Raw genomic sequence first — 20,131 nt, forward strand, 5'->3', positions numbered from 1 at the left:
TTATTCAAAGCACAGCTTATCAATGTTAATCAAAATGAATTACCAGTAATAATATGTGTCAGTGGTGAAAAAGGATAGCTATTTTTCTTCCCTCGTTTCAAAAATGTCTGATTAAGCGAGGGCTCCCAGCTTCTTTAAGTAAAACAAATCATTTTTGTCAAGGTTGTCTACAAATAGAAAAAACTAGACAAAAGATCCACAGGCAATTGAAGAAACTCAACTTTATTATTTTATGCTGCTGCCAAGTGCTGAATATATGAAAAATTATTTCTCGGAAAGGTTTTTTAAATGATGACTACAAAAATGTACTGTTGTATCTGCTAACAAAATTAGTTGTCACATTGAAAAGAAACCTAGCTTTCATGGATACCTTTAGGGTACTATATTAATATCTACTTTTACCAGAATGGTAACACAACAATGCTGGAAAATTAAAAAAAATAGCTTTTAATAAGTATGCTTTCCCAAAAATGGTGACATCCTGTTTGGGTACAGTTCTACATGTGTTAGCCATCTTCCAGCATCTTGCCCATAGGATGAGTCTCAGCAAGTTTCTAAAGCAGGGAGATTCACTGCTACTTAGAGTCATAGTGGCTTACAGCATGGAGACAGGCCCTTCGGTCCAACTTGTCCATACCGCCCTTTTTTTTTAAACCCCTAAGCTAATCCCAATTGCCCGCATTTGGCCCATATCCTCCTATACACATCTTACCCATGTAACTATCTAAATGCTATTTAAAAGACAAAATTGTACCCGCCTCTACTACTACCTCTGGCAGCTTGTCCCAGACACTCACCACCCTCTGTGTGAAGAAATTGCCCCTCTGGACACCTGTGTATCTCTCCCCTTTCACCTTAAACCTATGCTCTCTAGTTTTAGAATCTCTTACCTTTGGGAAAAGATATTGACTATCTAGCTGATCTGTGCCCCTCATTATTTCATAGACCCCTCAGCCTCCTACGCTCCAGAGAAAAAAGTCCCAGTCTATCCAGCCTCTCCTTATAACTCAAACCATCAAATCCCAGTAGCATCCTAGTAAATCTTTTCTGCACTCCTTCTAGTTTAATAATATCCTTTCTATAATAGGGTGACCAGAACTACGCACAGTATTCAAAGTGTGGCCTTACCAATGTCTTGTACAACTTCAACAAGACGTCCCAACTCCTGTATTCAATGTTCCGACCAATGAAACCAAGCATGCCGAATGCCTTCTTCACCACTCTGTCCACCTGTGACTCCACTTTCAAGGAGCTATGAACATGCACCCCTAGATCTCTTTGTTCTGTAACTCTCTCCAACGCCCTAACATTAACTGAGTAAGTTCTGCCCTGGTTCAATCTACCAAAATGCATCACCTCACATTTTGTCTAAATTAAACTCCATCTGTCATTCGTCAGCCCACTGGCCCAACTGATCGAGATCCCATTGCAATTGGAGATAACTTTCTTCACTTACTCCACGGCCTGAAACTTTCGCTCGTTGGGTACATGCAACCGGCAAGCCCAGAAGCGGGCCGGAAATGTGCTTTCGGCCACAATTGGTCCCGGAGCACAATTTCACATGTGCTGGTCAATTAATGACCAGCTGGGGTGAAACACGTGCTGAGTAAGGCTCAGCATTACTAGGACTGCAGAGCTCTAACAAAGGGTCATCTAGACTCGAAACATTGGCTCTACTCTCTCTTCACAGATGCTGTCAGACCTGCTGAGACTTTCCATCATTTTTCTGTTTTTGGTTTCAGATTCCAGCATCCGCAATATTTTGCATTTATCTTACAGCAAGACTTTAACTCACTCAACAGAGTTAAAATCAGTACCTATGTCTTGGCGCAATGTAGTTACAATTTCTTTCTCTCTTATTTTTCCTGGCAGCGTTGAACCAGTTAAATGAATGGCATGCAAAACCAAGATGATTGTTGATCTCTGTTCACAGAATGAGAACTACCTGCTGACAGGTTTTTCCCAGCTGGGAGTCCCAAAATAGTGGTGTGCTGATCCTGAACTGTTAATTTAGAATTTGTCTTTAATAGCTGGGGAATTAATTCATTTCTAAAAATGAGTTTCTCAGGGGATCACTTCGCACTGAAAAAGTACTTTGCTTGCCAGGATTGCTCTCCTTGAAACTAGTCTTTTCATATGAAACTGGATTACTGATAAATAAATAAATATATTAGCTTCAATAATTCAGTTAAAAATAGACACAGCTTCGCAGGAACAATCTCAATTATTCTACTAAAATTATAGTTTATATATGATAGTTTATTTATCACGTTGAGAACAAATAAAAATACCTACCTGTAAAGAACGCCCACGGACACGATTAATTGACCTTCAACTGCTTGGACTGCCGAAAGGGGTCTTTATATGACCAAGTACAAAATATTACTTGCTTATTTTTTCTTTGTCTCCTTTTTCTCCATCCTACTCCAATCTTTCGCCTCCTCTTCCTGTACCTGGTTTGACTCAAATTCACCCTATTTTGTTCCTGTTGGTCCTCTTAAATCTCATTGCTTAAAGAGATGGACTGTGATCCTACCATTCACCGAGGCCCCAGATTCACTATTGCGCTCACTCCATCATTTTCAGCTCCCACATCCACCATTTACATGACAAGCATCTTGTATGCAGGGAAGGCACTGTCTAAATGCAAATTTCTTCTTTGTATCTTAAATCGGATATCCAAGACGAATGTTGGGTCAGGGAAAATAATAATTTCAAAAATAGTAAAGGTGTCAATCCTCAATCAGGCCACAAAATATTACTATTATTAAAGCTACAAGGCCCTGGATGAGTTGTGCATTCAATCCTCAGGCATCTTATTTTGGCTTATTCAATACTAAGGACAGGTGCCAGATTTCTCTAGGAAAGAATGTGAAAAATGCCCTCCAGGCTAAAACAGACGTTATTTTTAGTCCCAATAAAGTGTCTATCTGGCAAACAGATATATTCTAATATGAGTCAATACAAACATAGCTCTTAATGATTTAGTCACAGCATGTTAAATGGCTTTATAATAAGTCTCTAATCATCAATGCTGTCAACATGGCTTGATTTGGAGCCAAACTCACTCATCTCAATGGTGCAATCTGGTTCACACAAAACACTTTCCAGTTAAACTTGGAACCTAATTCTGACTCCTTAAAAAGAATGGCATTAAAAAACTGCAATAATTAAACATTACTAAGACAAAGATGTACTCAATTCATAATATTTGAACACGCAATCTAGTCATGTGGAAATTTCCATCACTTAACACCATGACCTCACTTATATTCAAATTACAATCCATTGTCTCGTTATGTTACCGAGCCCTTGACTTGCTAAAAAAAACTTAACTGTTACAAATGAGGTAAACAACTCCAAAACAGTTACAGCAGGTGTTAAAAATAGATCAGATTGTCTCAAGTAATCAGTTGTAAACAAAACCAAAACCGTGCCAGCTGTGCTTTTTTATTAGATAGAAAAGGATTCATCATTCACTTCAGTTCTGTACTTCAGAGTAGGAATGAGATAGATAATCTGGTGAACTGGTGCAGGAACAATAATTTCTCCCTCAATGTCAACAAAATGAAGGAGATTGTCATCAACTTCAGGAAGCGGAAAGGAGGACATGCCCCTGTCTACATCAACGGGGATGAAGTAGAAAGGGTCGAGAGTGTCAAGTTCTTAGGTGTCCAGATCACCAACAACCTGTCCTGGTCCCCCCATGCCGACACTATAGTTAAGAAAGCTCACCAACGCCTCTTCTTTCTCAGAAGACTAAAGAAATTTGGCATGTCAGTTACGACTCACCAACTTTTACAGATGCACCATAGAAAGCATTCTTTCTGGTTGTATCACAGCTTGGTATGGCTCCTGCTCTGCCCAAGACCGCAAGGAACTACAAAAGTTGTGAATGTAGCCCAATCCATCATGCAAACCAGTCTCCCAAACATTGACTCTGTCTACACTTCCCGCTGCCTCGGCAAAGCATAATTAAGGACCCCATGCACCCCGGACATTCTCTCTTCCACCTTCTTCCTTCGGGAAAAAGATACAAAAGTTTGAGATCACGTTCCAACTGACTCAAGAACAGCTTCTTCTCTGCTTCCATCAGACTTTTGATTGGACTTACCTTGCACTAAGCTGATCTTTCTCTACACCCTAACTATGACTGTAACTCTATATTCTGCACTCTCTCGTTTCTTTCTCCATGAACGGTATGCTTTGTCTTTGTAGCGTGCAAGAAACAATACTCTTCACTGTATGTTAATACATGTGATAATAATAAATCAAATCAAGAAGTTTTTAAATACTCTGGGCCAGATTTTGCTGGATTTTTAGTTGGACTTACAATTTCATGTTTAGATTTTTTAAAGTTTTGCCCAAAAAACTGTTGGAAGTGCAAACTGGTAACTAGCGAGCAACAAGGCATCAAGGAACTCAATGAATACTGGGCCCAAAAAGCTTATCCAAGAAGATTAAATGATTGAGATGAAACAGATAAAGGACTGAGATGGACAGCAAATTAATTCAATGTCAAATCAGGTAGAGTAAGAAGTCCCACAACACCAGGTTAAAGTCCAACAGGTTTATTTGGAATCATGAGCTTTCGGAGCATCAGGTGAGTGGAGAGGTGGGTTCACAAACATGACATATATAGGTAAAGACACAATTGCAAGATAATGAGAGGTGTCTGTGAACCCACCTCTCCACTCACCTGACGGAGGAGCAGCGCTCCGAAAGCTCGTGATTCCAAATAAACCTGTGGATTTTAACCTGGTGTTGTGAGACTTCTTACTGTGCCCACCCCAGTCCAACGCCGGCATCTCCACATCAAATCAGATAGAGAAAGAGAAATCAAGAGAGGGAAATAAAAATCAGGGAGGAAAAAATAAATAGACACAAAATAAATTTTTAAAAATTCATTTCAAATCTCCTAAAACTATTCACAACTTGAAGTAAAGAGTATCAACATTCTTAACGTTTACTTTCCAGGCAAGAGAGGATGCTTGGGAATCGCTGACAACTATCATAATGTTAAAATAGTATTAACGCTGATAGTTATTAGATTTAGACATGGGTAATTAACAACAACAAAGAGGCTGGGAATTCTCCTGACTCCCCAAAGTCTGTTCACCATCTACAAGGAAGACAGGGGTGTGATGGCATTTTCTCCACTTGCCTGGATAAGTGCAGTTCCAACAACACTCATTAATGCTAACACCATCAAGGACAAAGCAGTTGGCTTGATTGGCAATAAATACTGGAATAGTCAACAACACCCATTTCCCATGAACAAATATTACTTTAAATGAGCAAATCCTGTAACTCCATGCAGTATGGCGCAAATCAGCAAGCAACTTGTGGTAATTTGCAATTCACCGAGTATAACTTCTGAGAAGATGCACAGGAGGACCATATCAAAGTCCTAATACGCGGACCTAAGTTTAAACCTCCAATGGACAATTCCCCTACTCCCCAGGACTCTGCACACACATCCCCAAATCTGAGTTACAGTTAGAAGTTGCTGCTTTGCACATAATTAACGGTGTACATCATTCAGACACTTAGGCCGGGACCTTACCATTGCTCCCCACCAGCCGATGGGCAGGGCATGCTGGCAAGATCGCGAGACAGTCGGAAAGTTGAGTTCACACCCGATTTCTCGCTTCTCATGATCTTATCGGCACCAGATATCCAGTGAGATTAGCCTTGCGCCCAAAAAGGGCACACGAGGCTGATTGTAACATTTGAATTCAATTGAAATCAGATTTTAAATATTACAAGTGAGCCCAGGATGCAATCGTTTGGGCTCACTTGCCTCTGCAACCTCGCCAGATCAAGTATGGTCCCCATCAACAGTTACCAGACGTGATGGCTTCGCTGGTAGACTGGAGATTATTGAGGTCCCCGGGAGGTCAGGGACAGAATGGGGGGGGGGGGGGGGGGGGGGGGGGGGTGCCCCCTGGGCAGTGCAAGGCCGAGCACCCTGGCACTACCAGCCTGGCACACTGGCAGTGCTCAGGCACCGAGCAGTGCCAAGGGGATGGGTCTACAACCATGAACGGGGGTGGGGGGGGGGGGGGGTGTATGCAGGAAACGTTGTACTTACACAGTTAGGATGAACTCTGAAACATAAATTAGTCATTTCTAGCGTATACACTAATTGTTGTTGAAGGTTTTGGAATATCCCAATAGCCGTGTGTTGTGCTTAAGAGTTTTAAATTACATTGCCACCCAAATAGCATTCCCCTGCTCCTATTAGAATAGGAGAGATAATCCAGAAGTAGTATTAATCAATGTGTTCGGATTTAAGTTGTAGAATTATCCCAGTCGACAGCCAACTGCAGCAGCATCTTGTGTGAGTGGGAGCCTCTGTGATGTAGAACAGTTCCTGGGTAGCACATCTGCTCAGAAGCACTGATCATGGCTTGGTGATCGTGGTTTCTCTCTATTTCCCCATTTAGTCTGCCAAGTGCTCCACAAAAATGTAAAAAAAATTAAACAACAGCCTTCTGTCAGCATGTGCTTCAATTACATCTCACCAGCAAGTGGTTAGTATGGCTGCACACATATTGCTACACAGAAGAACCCTGTTAACTCAAATGTTTATCTATTAGAAGCGAAAAGTCACTCCATCCTGCTGCAGCGAAGCTGAAAACCCACTGCATGAGGTCATTTAACATTTTTAAAAAACTTTTATCTGCTGTAAATTAATTTTGAAGTAATTTCTTTGCTAAATATTCACCATCCACAGTAAGACACATCTTTCTTACACGATTATCTATGTACAAGCCCAGTTCTCCATTTAGCAAGCAGTACTAACAGGATAAAACAGCTCCTGGGCTTGGAAAGCAAGAATACCGTCGATCGCAACACATGCATCCAATATTAGACGATCCAATTTTTGTTGGCACCAATGGATCTATACTCAACATACAAATCAACTTCCCATTTTTCAACTAATAAATGCATGTTTAGGGCTACACTCACATTAGGAGTTGACCTCAAAGTTTCAACTCAGAAATACATGTTTAGGGTTCTGCTATCAAGGAAATCAGGTTGTCAATTCATGTTTGGTCTTGTCTTATTGATCCACGTTTTCAATCAAAATTAAATTTCAGAAGGTTTCAGGGCAGCCTCTCAGATTTTGGCAAACAATTACTTACATTCAGCACAACGCAAAACTCGGAGCTGTGCTCCTTTAGCTCATTGATGTAAATGCCTTAGGTGATCAATGTGGACATTATATTATTTCCAGCACCGAGATAAGACTTGGCATCTGTTAGGCAATGCAGCTAGCTCATTTCTAAATGATACAGTGCATCTTCTTAAACATGCAATTTATTATGACTTGTTGGGGAACTGCCTAGAAGTACTTAACAAAAAGAGAAGAATTATTGCCTTGGAGCTGCAGACCATTTTGTGTATTCCACACTTCTCTTATTCACAGAAATATGGACAGCCTTCCCAGAAATCAGGCATAGCAGACCATCTTAAGACTCAATGCTGCTTTCCTAGAAACTTCTATAAATATACTCAACCTAAAACAAGATAGAGGCTTAGGTCTATCACATTCTCCATAATATAGGAACTTGCAATGCGAGTCATCCCTTGGGCCAAACTTCTCTGAGTACCAAGTGCAAGAACCTCTGACCACCCTTCCTCGAGTAGGGTTATTCCTCACAGTAGGACCTGCTTGGGAGGCCGGATGGGTGGGGTGGGGGAGAAACGGGGACATTGAGGTGGACAGTGGAGCTCCTCGTCTCAGGACTCTTTCACCTCTGGCCAGACCACATTGCGTCCTTCCTCAGAGAACATGTCACCATGCGAAGATCCTTTTCTGTTTCCTGGCCAGTTGCAGTCCATGGAGTTTGCTGGTTGTGCCTCCTCCATCTAATAATTTTGTTTGGACCAGAATTTGTTTGGATAATAGGCAATTCAGAACATTGAGCCTGCTCCATCACAGTAGCACAGTGGTTAGTGCTGCTGCCTTACAGCGCCAGGGACTTGGGTTCGATTCCAGCCTTGGGTGACTGTTTGTGTGGAGATGCACATTTTCCCTATGTCTACGTGGGTTTCCTCCGGGTGCTCCTGTTTCTTCCCAGAGTCCAAAGATGCGCAGGTTAGGAGGATTGGCCATGCCAAATTGACCCTTAATGTGTAGGTTAGGGGGATTAGTGGGGTAAATATGTGGGGTTACAGGATTAGGGCCTGGGTGGCTATGGTCTGTCAGAGAGTCGGTGCAGACTTGATGGGCCGAATGACCTCTTTCTGCATTGTAGAGATTCTATGATTCTATGGCTGATCATCCACCACAATACCACTTTCCTGCTCTATCTCCATATCCCTTGGCATTATTAGTCTTTTAAACATGTTCAATGATTGAGCCTCCACAGCCCTCTGGGATGGAGAGTTCCAAAAAAATCACCAAGCTTTGAGTGAAGAAATTCCTCTTTATCTCGGTCTTAAATGACTTGCCCCTTATTCTGAGACTATCTCACCTGGTTTCAGATTCACCAGCAAGGGGCAAACTCAAGGGAATACAGACCCAGTCTCCCCAATCACTCCTCATAAAACAATCCCAGGGATAAATCTGGTGAACCTCTGTTGCACTCCCTCTGACATATAATGTATGTCGGAGTAATATCCTTGAGAATGCAAACAGTTTAGGTTCTTGAAACTAAACCTCTATAATTAAAAAATAAACTTACCTTTCTGTCCTTTGACATAGTTCTCCCTGCAGTTCTGCATTAGTTGCAGGATCCATTTGTGTTGGGCCATGATACACTGCCAGGCAGGGTCACCTGATGCATGTAGATCAGATAGATATCTGTAATCAATGTCAAAATAATGATTAAAACCAACGGTAAACTGCAAAACAAAGAATACAGTTTTCAAGCTAATTGTTTATTCATTTATCTTACTGCTAATTTTGTCTTAACCTCACTCATTACTGGACACAGTTCCAAGGAATCTGCTGCAGACAAGTATCTCCCCCAAGTGACCATTCGTCTTGTCACATCAGTAATGTTGAAACGTTTTCTTACCCATAATGGTGTTAATGGCTCAGGCTGCTCTTGCTCTAATCTGGGATCAGCAAGAATTCACAATAGAGGTTATGAGAAAACTATCAGGCGTGAGCACTCTGACCTACTTTCCCCTTCGTAAACTGAGGGGCAATGCAGCAAATTCTGGTGTTCCGATTTCTATGATAGCTGATATCAGCTAATACTGCTCAGACTGGCTGGATCAGCTAGTTATTACAAAGAGAACCACTGGGGGAAGCTGCGTTGAAGTTTTAACCATCAGGTCAAAATCCTGGAGTTCCATCCCTAACAGAACTGCGGGTGTACCAACACTTCAGGGGGTGCAGCGGTTCAAGAAGGCAGCTCACCACCACCTTCCCAACTAGGGATGGGCAAAAAATGCTGACCTAGTCAGCGATGCCCACATCCCGTAAATGTATTTTTAAAATCCAGTTCTCTTCCCACCATCACTATTATTCACTTTTAAGTCATTTATTTTAATTATCCATAACATTATCTGGCTTGACCAAGACATCATACGAAACTGCTTTAGACTCTCACGCATGGGTGGATGGTGGAAATGTGTTTACATTGCTCCCAGCTACTGTTTTCGGGCAGAACAAGGTTGCTCACATTTTGGTGTCCTATCTGATTTTTAGCTGAGTTTCCAATTCCAAAAGCAATTCAACAACAACTTTCAAAAGGAATTGAATATATCTGATTTTATACTAACCACTTCCTACCCCTTGAAGAATTATAAAGTCAATCCAGCATTTGGAAGTACAAGGATCTCAGTGTTCTATTAGAGTTTCCTGCTGCAACCTTGTGGGTACATGTGTGTATATTTTTCTCTCTCCCTCTTATTGATACGGTGTTGTGGCCATTACATTGCTGAACAAGTAAATTCAGAAGCCTGGACTAATAAACCAGCTTGTCACTTTGAGAATTTTAATTAGTTTAGATAACAGGTAAAAAAAAATCTAGGAGGGGGTTTTTTTTCACGCAACAAATTGTGACGATCTGGAATTCACTGCCTGAAAGAGTGGTGGAAGGAGATTCAAATCTTTAAACTTTCAAAAAGGGAAGTACACACATACTTGAAAAGGGTTGCAGAGCGACATAGTAACAGCAGGGCTGTGCAACTAACTGGATAACTTAAAGAGCCACAACCATTACAATGAGACAAATGAGCTCCTTCAGGGCTTTTTACAGGCTCTGTGCTAGTCAATAAACCTGGATTTGAGCCAATGAACAACCACAAGAAAAACAAATAAGTAACAGAAAATGCTGAAGTAAACAGCATGTCAGTCAGTGCCTCGGTATATTTCAGGAAAAATGTATTGCTCCTTAACCATTACAGTTATAACATTGGCATCTACCCAACAATGTGGAAAATTGCCCAGTTATGTCCTGTCCACAATAAGCAGGACCAATCCAATCTGGCCAATTACTGCTCCCATGAGTCTACTCTCAATCAGCAGCCAAGTGATGGGTGTCTTTCACAGTGCTATCATGTAGCACACTATTTCGACCACCTAGAAGAACAAGGATACAGCCACGTGGGAAGACTTGCAAGATCCCCTCAAAGTCACGCACCACCCTAACTTGAAGACATATTGCCATTCCTTCATTGTTGCTGTGTCAAAATCCAGGAACTCCTTACAGCACATGGATCAGCAGAGGCTCAAGAAGGCAGTACACCACCTTCTCAAGACCAATTAGGAATGGACAATAAATGCAGCCCTTGACAGTGCACTCATATTCTACAAGATTTAAAACTGAAACCTAAGCAAGTATTTTAGAAGAATAACAAAAACGAGTAAAAGATTGGAAGGAACAGAAAGTTCAAACTTGAACAGGAAGTTATTGAATTGAACAACCTGCCAGCAGTTAGAAGTGTTTCCATTTTTATAAGGGAAAAACTCTCCATTGGTTGGAGTAACACCTAGCACAAAGGAAGACAGTTGTGGTTGATGAAGGTCAATTATCTAGTCTCAAGGCATCATTGCAGGAGTCAGTCAGGGTAGTGTCCAAAGCTCAACCAGCTGCTTCATCTATGACCTTCCCTCCATCATAATGGCAAAAGTGGGAATGTTCACAGATGATTGCGCAATATTCAGCACCACTTGCGATCTCTCAGATGCTGAAGCAATCCATGTCTAAGATCTGGACAAAATCTAGGCTTGGGCTGGCAAGCGACAACTAAGATTTGTACCACACAAGTGCCCGGCAATGACCATCTCCAACAAGAGAGAAGCCAACCATCTACCTTTGACATTCAATGGCATTATCATCACTGAATCCCCCATGATCAATATCTCAGGGGTTATCACTGGCCAGAAACTGGAACAGCTACATCAATACTGCGTCTACAAGAAAAGGTCAGAGGCTGGGAATTCTGCAATGAAATACACACCTCCTGACTCCCCAAAGCCTGCCCACCGGCTGGAAAGCACAAGTTAAGAGTGCGACAGAATACTCTCCACTTGCCTGGATGAGTACAGCTTTATCAATACTTAAGAAGCGCGACACCATCCAGGACAAAGCAGCTCACCTGATTGGCATCCCATAAACCATCTCCAACTCCATTCCCTTCCCTTCACACTGATACACAGTAACAGCAGTGTGTACCTTCTACAAGATGCACTGCAGCAAATCATCAAGACTCCTTCGAAAGCCTCGACCGCTTAGAAAGATCAAAAGCCTGGAACTCGCTCTCAAACAGCATTGTGGGTGTACCTACACCACATGGACTGCAGCAGTTCAAGGCAGCAGCTCATCACCACTTTCCAAGGGTAATTAGCAAAGGGTAATATAAATGCTGGCCTAGCCAGCGATGCCCAACGATCCCTGTGCGAAAATGAAATTTAAATTAATCCCTGCTTCTGATAGCTGTTGAGCTACCTTGCTTTCAGTCTTGCCATTGTTGAATTGCAAAGATTCTGATTCAGCCCCGACTTGGATGTTCGGAAGATAATCAGATAGAGTTATAGTCATAGATTCAGAAGTGACAGTAAAGAGGTAATAGATATGAAACTTCCTAGTTTTAGGAAAGCAGAGAAAGAAAAGAAGTGAATTGCCAAGCTACTCTTCCTGATCCCCTGAAATAATAAACATGTAACAGAAAAGAAGATCAAGTTCTTCATCACCTAGTGTTCCACTTTCCTCTAGTTTGCCTCACTCCAAAATGTCTTCTTGTCTCCCCATTTCTATTTTTATCCCTCCTCTGAATTAACTCCTGAAAATGAAAAGGTAAGAAGGGGAAATCGGAAAGCAAGTGATCTACGAGAACATGTGCGTGTCTGCTTGCAACCAATTCAGAAACAGATTGGAGTCTGGGTCACCTGCCTGCTCCGTCAGCCACAGCCACTACATGGCCGAGGAATTTCATACCCTTTTTAAAAAAATAAATGAACATTTGAAAGTAAAATATTTACTTTGCAAATTCTCCTGGCAGACACAGACAATGCTCCTTTTCTATCTCCAAAACCACCTGAATATATTCGAGTGCAGTTTTATACAAGAATAATACCTCTGGAAATGTTAAATGAATTAACTCTTGAAAATGCTTCTTAATGTGCAGTTTGTTTCTCAAAAGATTGTACATTCAATTGGCATTGCTCCAACCTTCCATTCTGTGAATGCCACTTCTGACCAGCTAAAAGTTTAGGGCAAGCTAATGAGATACACTTTTAAAGCATTAACAGTCAAGTCATCCAAGTAGCTTCCGTGATGAAAAGTAACTGAAGAAAGCACTGATTGATCTAAATAATGCAAAGCCAATCTTAAATTCTCATATTTATGCTAATAGTACCTTGTTCCACCCATCCAAAGTTCTCTCCACCTACAAACACATCAAGAATGTTGGATTGCCTATTTAACCTGTAAATCTGGCTAAATCTTCACCCTTGCCATATCCCTCTCTGATGACTCAGTCAGGTTGAATAAAGAATTGCATAATCTCAGCATCATGTTCAACCCTAAACTAAACTTCACATCCTCTCTAACCCAAGACCACTTACTTCCACATTGCCTGTCCACTCGTACCTCAAGCATTCTTTCCTCTTCCAGACATGGTTACTCCAATGTTTGCCTTCTGTCATTCTTGAATCCCAACACATCAAACTTTAAATCTTGCCTTGAAATCAGTCCTCCATCCAGCATTACTTCCAGCACCCCTACGCCACCCCGCCCTTGCAAATTTGATTCTCCAACACTGGCTTCCTGTGAACTTTCCAACCCTTCATCACACCTCAAGTCACCTCAACCCTATTCTTGAACTCTTAATAATTGCCTTCACCTCTTTAGTCCCTTGTGCTCCTTTCATTAAAGGCCTTGTCCAAACGCATCTTTACAACCTAGCATTCAGCGACCTCTCAAACTCCCACAGAGCTCAATGTCCTCTGCTGTTCCTATTCCTCTGTAAAGCACATTGGGACAATTTTGATATTAATAGGCATTGTGTAGATCCAATTTGTTATTGTGATAAGTACGCATGTCTTTTATTTCAAAAGCAAAATTCTGCTGATCCTGAAAATCTGAAACAAAAACAGGAAATGCTAGAAACGCTCAGGAAGTCAAGCACATCGGTTGAGGGAGAAACGGAGTTAATGTTTCAGATCGATGACCATCCAACAGAAAGTTTAATACTGTTTCCTTCTCCACTGTTGTTTGACCTGCTGAATATTTCCAACACTTTCTTTTTTCATATCATGTTTTTATTTGCTTGGTTTCATTATTAATTAGTTAGGTGCAGTACTGGTTATGTTTTCTCTTCAATTAATTCAAGGGATATGGGGGCGGTTGACTAGACCATCATTTATTGCCCATCCTTAATTGGGAAGGTGGCTGATGAGCCGTTTTCTTGAACTAGTGCAGTCGATGTGGTGCAGATACACCACAGTGCTGTTCGGGAGGGAGATCCAGGATTTTGACTCATCAACAGTGATATTTCCAAGTCAGAACAGTGAGTAACTTGGAGAGGAACTTCTAGGTAGTGGTGTTCCCATGTGTCTGCTACCCTTGTCCTTCTAGATGGTCGTGGTCATAGGTTTGGAAGTTGCTATCTAAGGAACCTTGGCGAGTTCCTGCAGTTCATCTTGTATATGATACAAACTACTGCTACTGTGTGTCGGTCTGGAGGGAGTGAATGTTTGTGTACGAGGTGCCAATCAAGCAGACTACTTTGTCCTGGATGGTGTCATTTTCCTTGAGTGTTTTTGGAGCTGCACTCATCCAGGCAAGATGACAGTATTCCAGACTTGTGCCTTGTAGATGGTGGAAAGGCTTTGGGGAGTTAAGACGCAAGTTACTGATTGCAGGATTCTTAGCCTGACTTGCTCTTCTGGTCACTATTTATTTGGCTAGTCGGGTTAAGCTTCTGGTCAATGATAATGGCCAGGATATTGATGGTGGGGAATTCAGTGATGGTAATGCCATTGAATGTCATGGGGCAATGGTTAGATTCACTCTTTTTGGAGACAATCATAGCCTGGCACTTGTATGGCGCGAATGTTACTTCCGACTTGTATGCTGGATATTGTCCGAGTCTTGTGGCATTTGGACGGACTGCTTCAGGATCTGAGTCGTCGCGAATGGTGCTGAACATTGTGCAATCATCAGCGTACATCCCCACTTTTGACCTTATGATGGAAGGAAGATCGTGGGTGAAGTAGCTGAAGCTGGTAGGGCCTTGGACACTACTCTGCAAAACTCCTACAGTGCTTCATTTCACCTTTCATGCCATAGTCCTCTGCAAAACGTTACTCTCTTACAAAAGCAAAGTACTGCAGATGCTGGAAATTTAAAAAAATTGCTGGAAATGTTCAGCAGATCAGGATAGATCTATGGGGAGAAACAAAATTAACATTCCAGGCTGATAATCCTTCGTCAGAACTGGTCATGCCTGAAACATTCACTTTTTACTCTCTTCAATCCTGGTCATTCCACTAAGTATGGCCACCATCTTCATTCTCTCAAGCCCAAAAGGCACAGATGCAAATGTATTTGACATACAGCTAGCTTAGTCATCTGTTACCAGATCTGGATGGATTATTTCATGTGCATTTTGAGATGTTTGATGGTTGTGAAAAATGCTAGTTGAATGCAAGTCTTTCTTTTCTTACTTTAGTAACAGACATCAAATTACCACGACTGCTCCAGGGTCTGCTTGAAAAACAAAGATAACCCCCTTGTCTTCTTTTCTTTGCCATCAACCACCCTTTTAAATTCTTCCCCTCCAACAAGGAAACTCTGCTGATGGACTTGGTCCCTAAAACTGAGACGATCTGCTCAGCTGCTTCTGTTAATTCCTTCGCTTTCCTTTGCCATTAATTAATTTTCTCCCTCATATCCACAATCACGCAGATCAAGCCCCAAAAACACTTCACTCTCCAGTTTCTCCAACATCTTGCCAAATGTTATTTCCAAGCTCGCCTCATCCACAAGACCCTCCCCATCCTCGCTTAGTGCCAGTCCCACCAAATTGACATTCACTGCTTTCTTTCACATTAGCTGACATTGTAAATAGTTTTTTAAAAGTTTATTTATTAGTGTCACAAGTAGGCTTACATTAACGCTGCAATGAAGTCACTGTGAAAATCCCCTAGTCGCTGCACTCCGGCGCCTGTTCAGGTACACCGAGGGAGAATTTAGCATGGCCAATGCACCTAACCTGCACGTCTTTCAGACTGTGGGAGGAAACCAGAGCACCCGGAGGAAACCCACGCAGACACGGGGAGAATGTGCAGACTCCGCACAGACAGTGACCCAAGCCAGGAATCGAACCCGGGTCCTTGGCGCTGTGAGGCGGCAATGCTAACCTCACTGTGTCACCGTGTCGCCCTACAGTTTCCTCTCCACTACTGTTCAAAACTGGAATCATTACCCGCTCCTTGAAAAAGCCCACGCTTTACCTCATGTCTCTGCAAACTACGGCCCATCTCCAAGCCCTTTTCTCTGCAGAGTCCTTGGACGTGTTGTCACCTCCAAAATCGACACCCAAATTTGCCACATATCCTGCAATCAGGTTTCAATCCCTGTACCACATTGACCAGTAAGAAGTTTAACAACACCAGGTTAAAGTCCAACAGCTGTTGGACTTTAACCTGGTGTTATTAAACTTCTTACTGTGTTTACCCCAGTCCAACGCCGGCATCTCCACATCCACACTGACCAGCCAGGGGTCAGTCCCATCACTGTGGTCCCTCCTCATAAAGACTGCAGTCTTTGTCACAATCAACAAAATGTCTTCGTCAAAATCCAGAAGTGAACATCATGTAAGGAGAAATTTCTACTCACAGTAATAGGATTCTGTTTTCTTGGAATATTGGTTTGATTGCTTTCATCTTAATCTTGCAATATTGGCCCTAAAATTCAATTTCTGTGCATGGTTCTGAATTCTGAAGCATTTGAGGAAGTAGATTGTCTGAATCAATAGTTTTTATTTATGCAGGTGAAGTATATTTTAAAATGCATTCTTATGACATAATAGACAAAATGTTGCTTGTCTGGGTGATTTTTGTACGAGTAAAGCTGCCAGGATTGAACAAGGTAATTTAAGGCCGGGGGGGGGGGGGGGGGGGGGGGGGGAGCGGGGGACGAAAGGAAACAGGAATTATTTCAAGGAGGCAGTTCATATTCGTCATTTTACATTCTTATATATGTGAACATATGGCCCCATCAATGCAAGCGGTATTAAAAGAAAGCCTCTAATACTGCTGAGGAGGTAAAAATAATTATTGAACTAAGCATACCAGAGTTTATGTCAACGTTAGCATACATGGGATGTATTTATTTTAATGTTCAAAGAAGGGATTGAGGCTTCACTTTTCAGTAGATATCAGCAGAATGTTGACATAAACGCACTCAACGTATGCGGGTAAGATTGCTGTTGTTTTAGCATTGCTACTCATAGACCTACCAAACATTTTGAATATTAAGCTGAAATTAATCGTAATATTAGTACAAATGTTCTTTTAAGGACTGTCTGATACCAGAACTGGATTTGTGAACCTATAAAGTAATGCATACATTTTTACTTTGCATAAGTGATAATGCTGTCCATTGCCAGGCAAAGAACAATACCCTCCATCCATGTTTGAAATGGATTTTAAACATTTAATCTACTAGCAAATGTCTCTTTTTTTTCCCTCACCCATAATAAAATCTCAAGTTACACAACAACAGTTGCAGACACCAGGGCCTCTCAGCTGCAGTGTACAACACAGCTGTGGTCAAAACATAGAAAAAAAGATTTAAATCCTAAAATGAGATGAATGTGACTCCCCTTGACATCAAGCAGCTTTTGACCAAGTTGGCATCAAGAAGCCCTGGCAAAATTAAGGACGATGGAAATAAGAGGGAAAATTATCCACTGGAGGCACTCATGACTAGCATAAAGGAAGGTGGTCATGGCTGTTGGAGCCAATCATCTCAGTCGGAGTTCCCACACTAGTGTCCTAATCCCAACCACCTTCAATTGTTTCATTCATGACCTTTCCTCCATTATCAGGTCAGAAGTGGGGATCTTTGCCGACAATTGTAAAGCGTTCAGTACAACTGCTCAGATTCTGAAGCAGTCTCTGCCTGCTTGCAGCAAGACCTGAATAGCATTCAGGCTTGAATTGATAAGCAGCCCAAATCTCTGGAATTCCCTTCCTAAATCGCTTTGCCCATCACAGTGGCACAATGGTTAGCACTGCTGCCTCATAGTGCCAGGGACCCGGGTTCAATTCCGGCCTTGGGTGACTGTGTGGAGTTTGCACATTCTCCCATGTCTCCATGGGTTTCCTCCGGGTGCTCCGGTTTCCTCCCACACTCCAAAGATGTGCGGACTAGGTTGATTGCCTATGCTAAATTGCCCATTAGTGTCAAGGGGACTGGCAGGGTAAATACATGAGGTTACGGGGATGGGGCCTGGGTGGGATTATTGTCTATGCAGGTTTGATGGGCTGAATGGCCTCCTTCTGAATGTAGGGATTTTATGATTCTACCTTATTTTATGGAGGATCCTTAGGAAGGAAAGTATCTCTCGTTAACAGTCATTTGCTATAATACCTCCATACATTGCTCAGTATAAACTTCTGGTTGATAACGCTCCTGTGAAGTATCTGGGACATGTTATTGTGTTAGGGGTGCTATATTAATACATGTTATTATTGCATTGAAATATAAGTTTTAATATCTATCACTTAAAGAGTGAACAGATTTTCGGAAGCAGAATTGAAGAAGAACGATGGCATCGACCTATTACAATGGACCATTGTTTGTTCATGAAGCATTTCACTGACCTTATATATCTTTTCTGGTCATGTAAAGTTGATGGCATCTCGAGTAATTTGTTCATCAGCAATTTCCTCAGTGCATCAATACGTGTTTCTACTTCAGCATAAACTGGTACAGGGAAGAAAAGGGTAATATTTTTTAAAAGGTTACTATCAATAAGCCAAGCAATAAACTAGCAAAGCAGAACTGAAATCAATTTTGTGCAACAGCATTACTGGAGTACCATTACCCCAAAGATTGCAAATGTTCAAGAAGGTGGCTCATTGTCAATTTAAACTTGGTTAAAGATGAATAATAAATACAGCCTTTCCAGTGTTGTCCACATCCCAAGAACAAAAAATACATTACCTAGTCACTGTATTAACATTTTGGTTAACATGCAAAATACAACTTTATATACATGAATTTATTATACAAATATCTTAATCCATTCTTGTAAAAATACTTCATATTACTTTACATTATAAAAAAGCCTAATTTGTCCTAAACTATCATTAGTCTTTTTAAATAGAGCAAATCATCAGTTAAAACACAACATCAGTGCTTAGCACTGCTGCCTCACAGCGCCAGGGACCAGGGTTAGATTCCAGCCTTGACAGTCATGTGGAGTTTGCACGTTCTCCCTGTGTCTACGTGGGTTTCCTCCAGGTGCTCCGGTTTCCTCCCACATTCCAAAGATGTGCAGGTTAGGTGGGTTGTCCATGCTAAATTGCCCCTCTGTATCCCAAGATGTATAAGTTAGGGGGATTAGTGAGGTCAATGCATGGGGTTAGGGGATAGTGAGGGTGGGCCTGAGTAAGATGCTCTGTCGGAGAGTCGTTGCAGACTCGATAGGCCGAATGGTGGCTCCCTGCACTGTAGAGGTTCTATGATTCTATGAAAACTTATCTGTGGGCTCCTCTTCCACACATCCACAAATGTCCTGGTGCTCACAGCTAAGGAAATGTATTGTGTCCACCAGCCCTATGCTCAATGTCCAAGTTTAATTTACATTTCAAACTCAAACAACAGTTCTGAATTTCTACAAACGTTTGACAGACTTGTCTTATTTTCCAAGTATAGAATTGCATTAGTCAGAGTCTTAGCAACTGACAGGATGAACTGATCAAAAACATCCAAATCAAATTAGAAACATCCAAGTCAAATATTCAGGAACTTATACCAATAAATTAATATTTTCATGGCAAACTCTGGTATAGACAAGTAGTGCAATGGCTATTAATGAAACAATGACTACCTGTGAAAAACCAAAAAGCTCATCCACAATGTGTCAGGCCTCTTCTAATGAGGTGCTGTAATCTTTCACAAGAAATTGAGAAAATGACTTTTGTTATTTATCATAGAGGAGGTCAGAGGCTAGGAATACTGCGGCGAGTAACTCCCTCCAGACTCCCCAAAGCCAGGCCACCATCTGCAAGGCACAAGTTAAGAGTGTGATGGAATACTTCCCACTTGCCTGGATGGGTGCAGCTCCAACAACACTCAAGAAGCTTGACACCATCCAGGACAAAGCAGCCCCACTTGATTGGCACCCCATCCACAAACATTCACTCCCTCCACCACCAGCACTGCAGCAAATCACCAAAGATCCTTAGACAGCACCTTCCAACCCACGACCACTTCCACCTAGAAGGACAAGGACAGCAGATACATGGGAACACCACCACCAGTAAATTCCTCTCCTAGCCACTCACTATCCTGACTTGGAAGTAAATCGCCGTTCCTTCATAGTCGCTGGGTCAAAATCCTGGAATTCCCTCCCTAACGACAATGTGGGTCAACCCACAGCACGTGGACTGCAGCAATTCAAGAAGGCAGATCACTACCACCTTCTT

The 20,131-nt window shown here is 41.8% G+C and overlaps 1 protein-coding gene across 2 annotated transcripts in view; it reads right to left on the bottom strand.

The window, feature by feature from the left end:
• exoc2 (exocyst complex component 2) overlaps positions 1–20,131 on the bottom strand; it is a 268,711-nt gene that overhangs the window by 114,534 nt on the left and 134,046 nt on the right. For both annotated transcript variants that reach the window (XM_078198474.1, XM_078198482.1), the window contains exons 10-11: positions 18,302–18,404; positions 8,697–8,815 (exon numbers count right to left, since the gene is read on the bottom strand). In XM_078198474.1, coding sequence (XP_078054600.1) covers positions 8,697–8,815; positions 18,302–18,404 — 222 coding nt within the window. The remainder of the gene's footprint in view (positions 1–8,696; positions 8,816–18,301; positions 18,405–20,131) is intronic.

Source organism: Mustelus asterias, chromosome 2, assembly GCF_964213995.1.
Source record: "Mustelus asterias chromosome 2, sMusAst1.hap1.1, whole genome shotgun sequence".
NCBI classification, from domain to species: domain Eukaryota; kingdom Metazoa; phylum Chordata; class Chondrichthyes; order Carcharhiniformes; family Triakidae; genus Mustelus; species Mustelus asterias.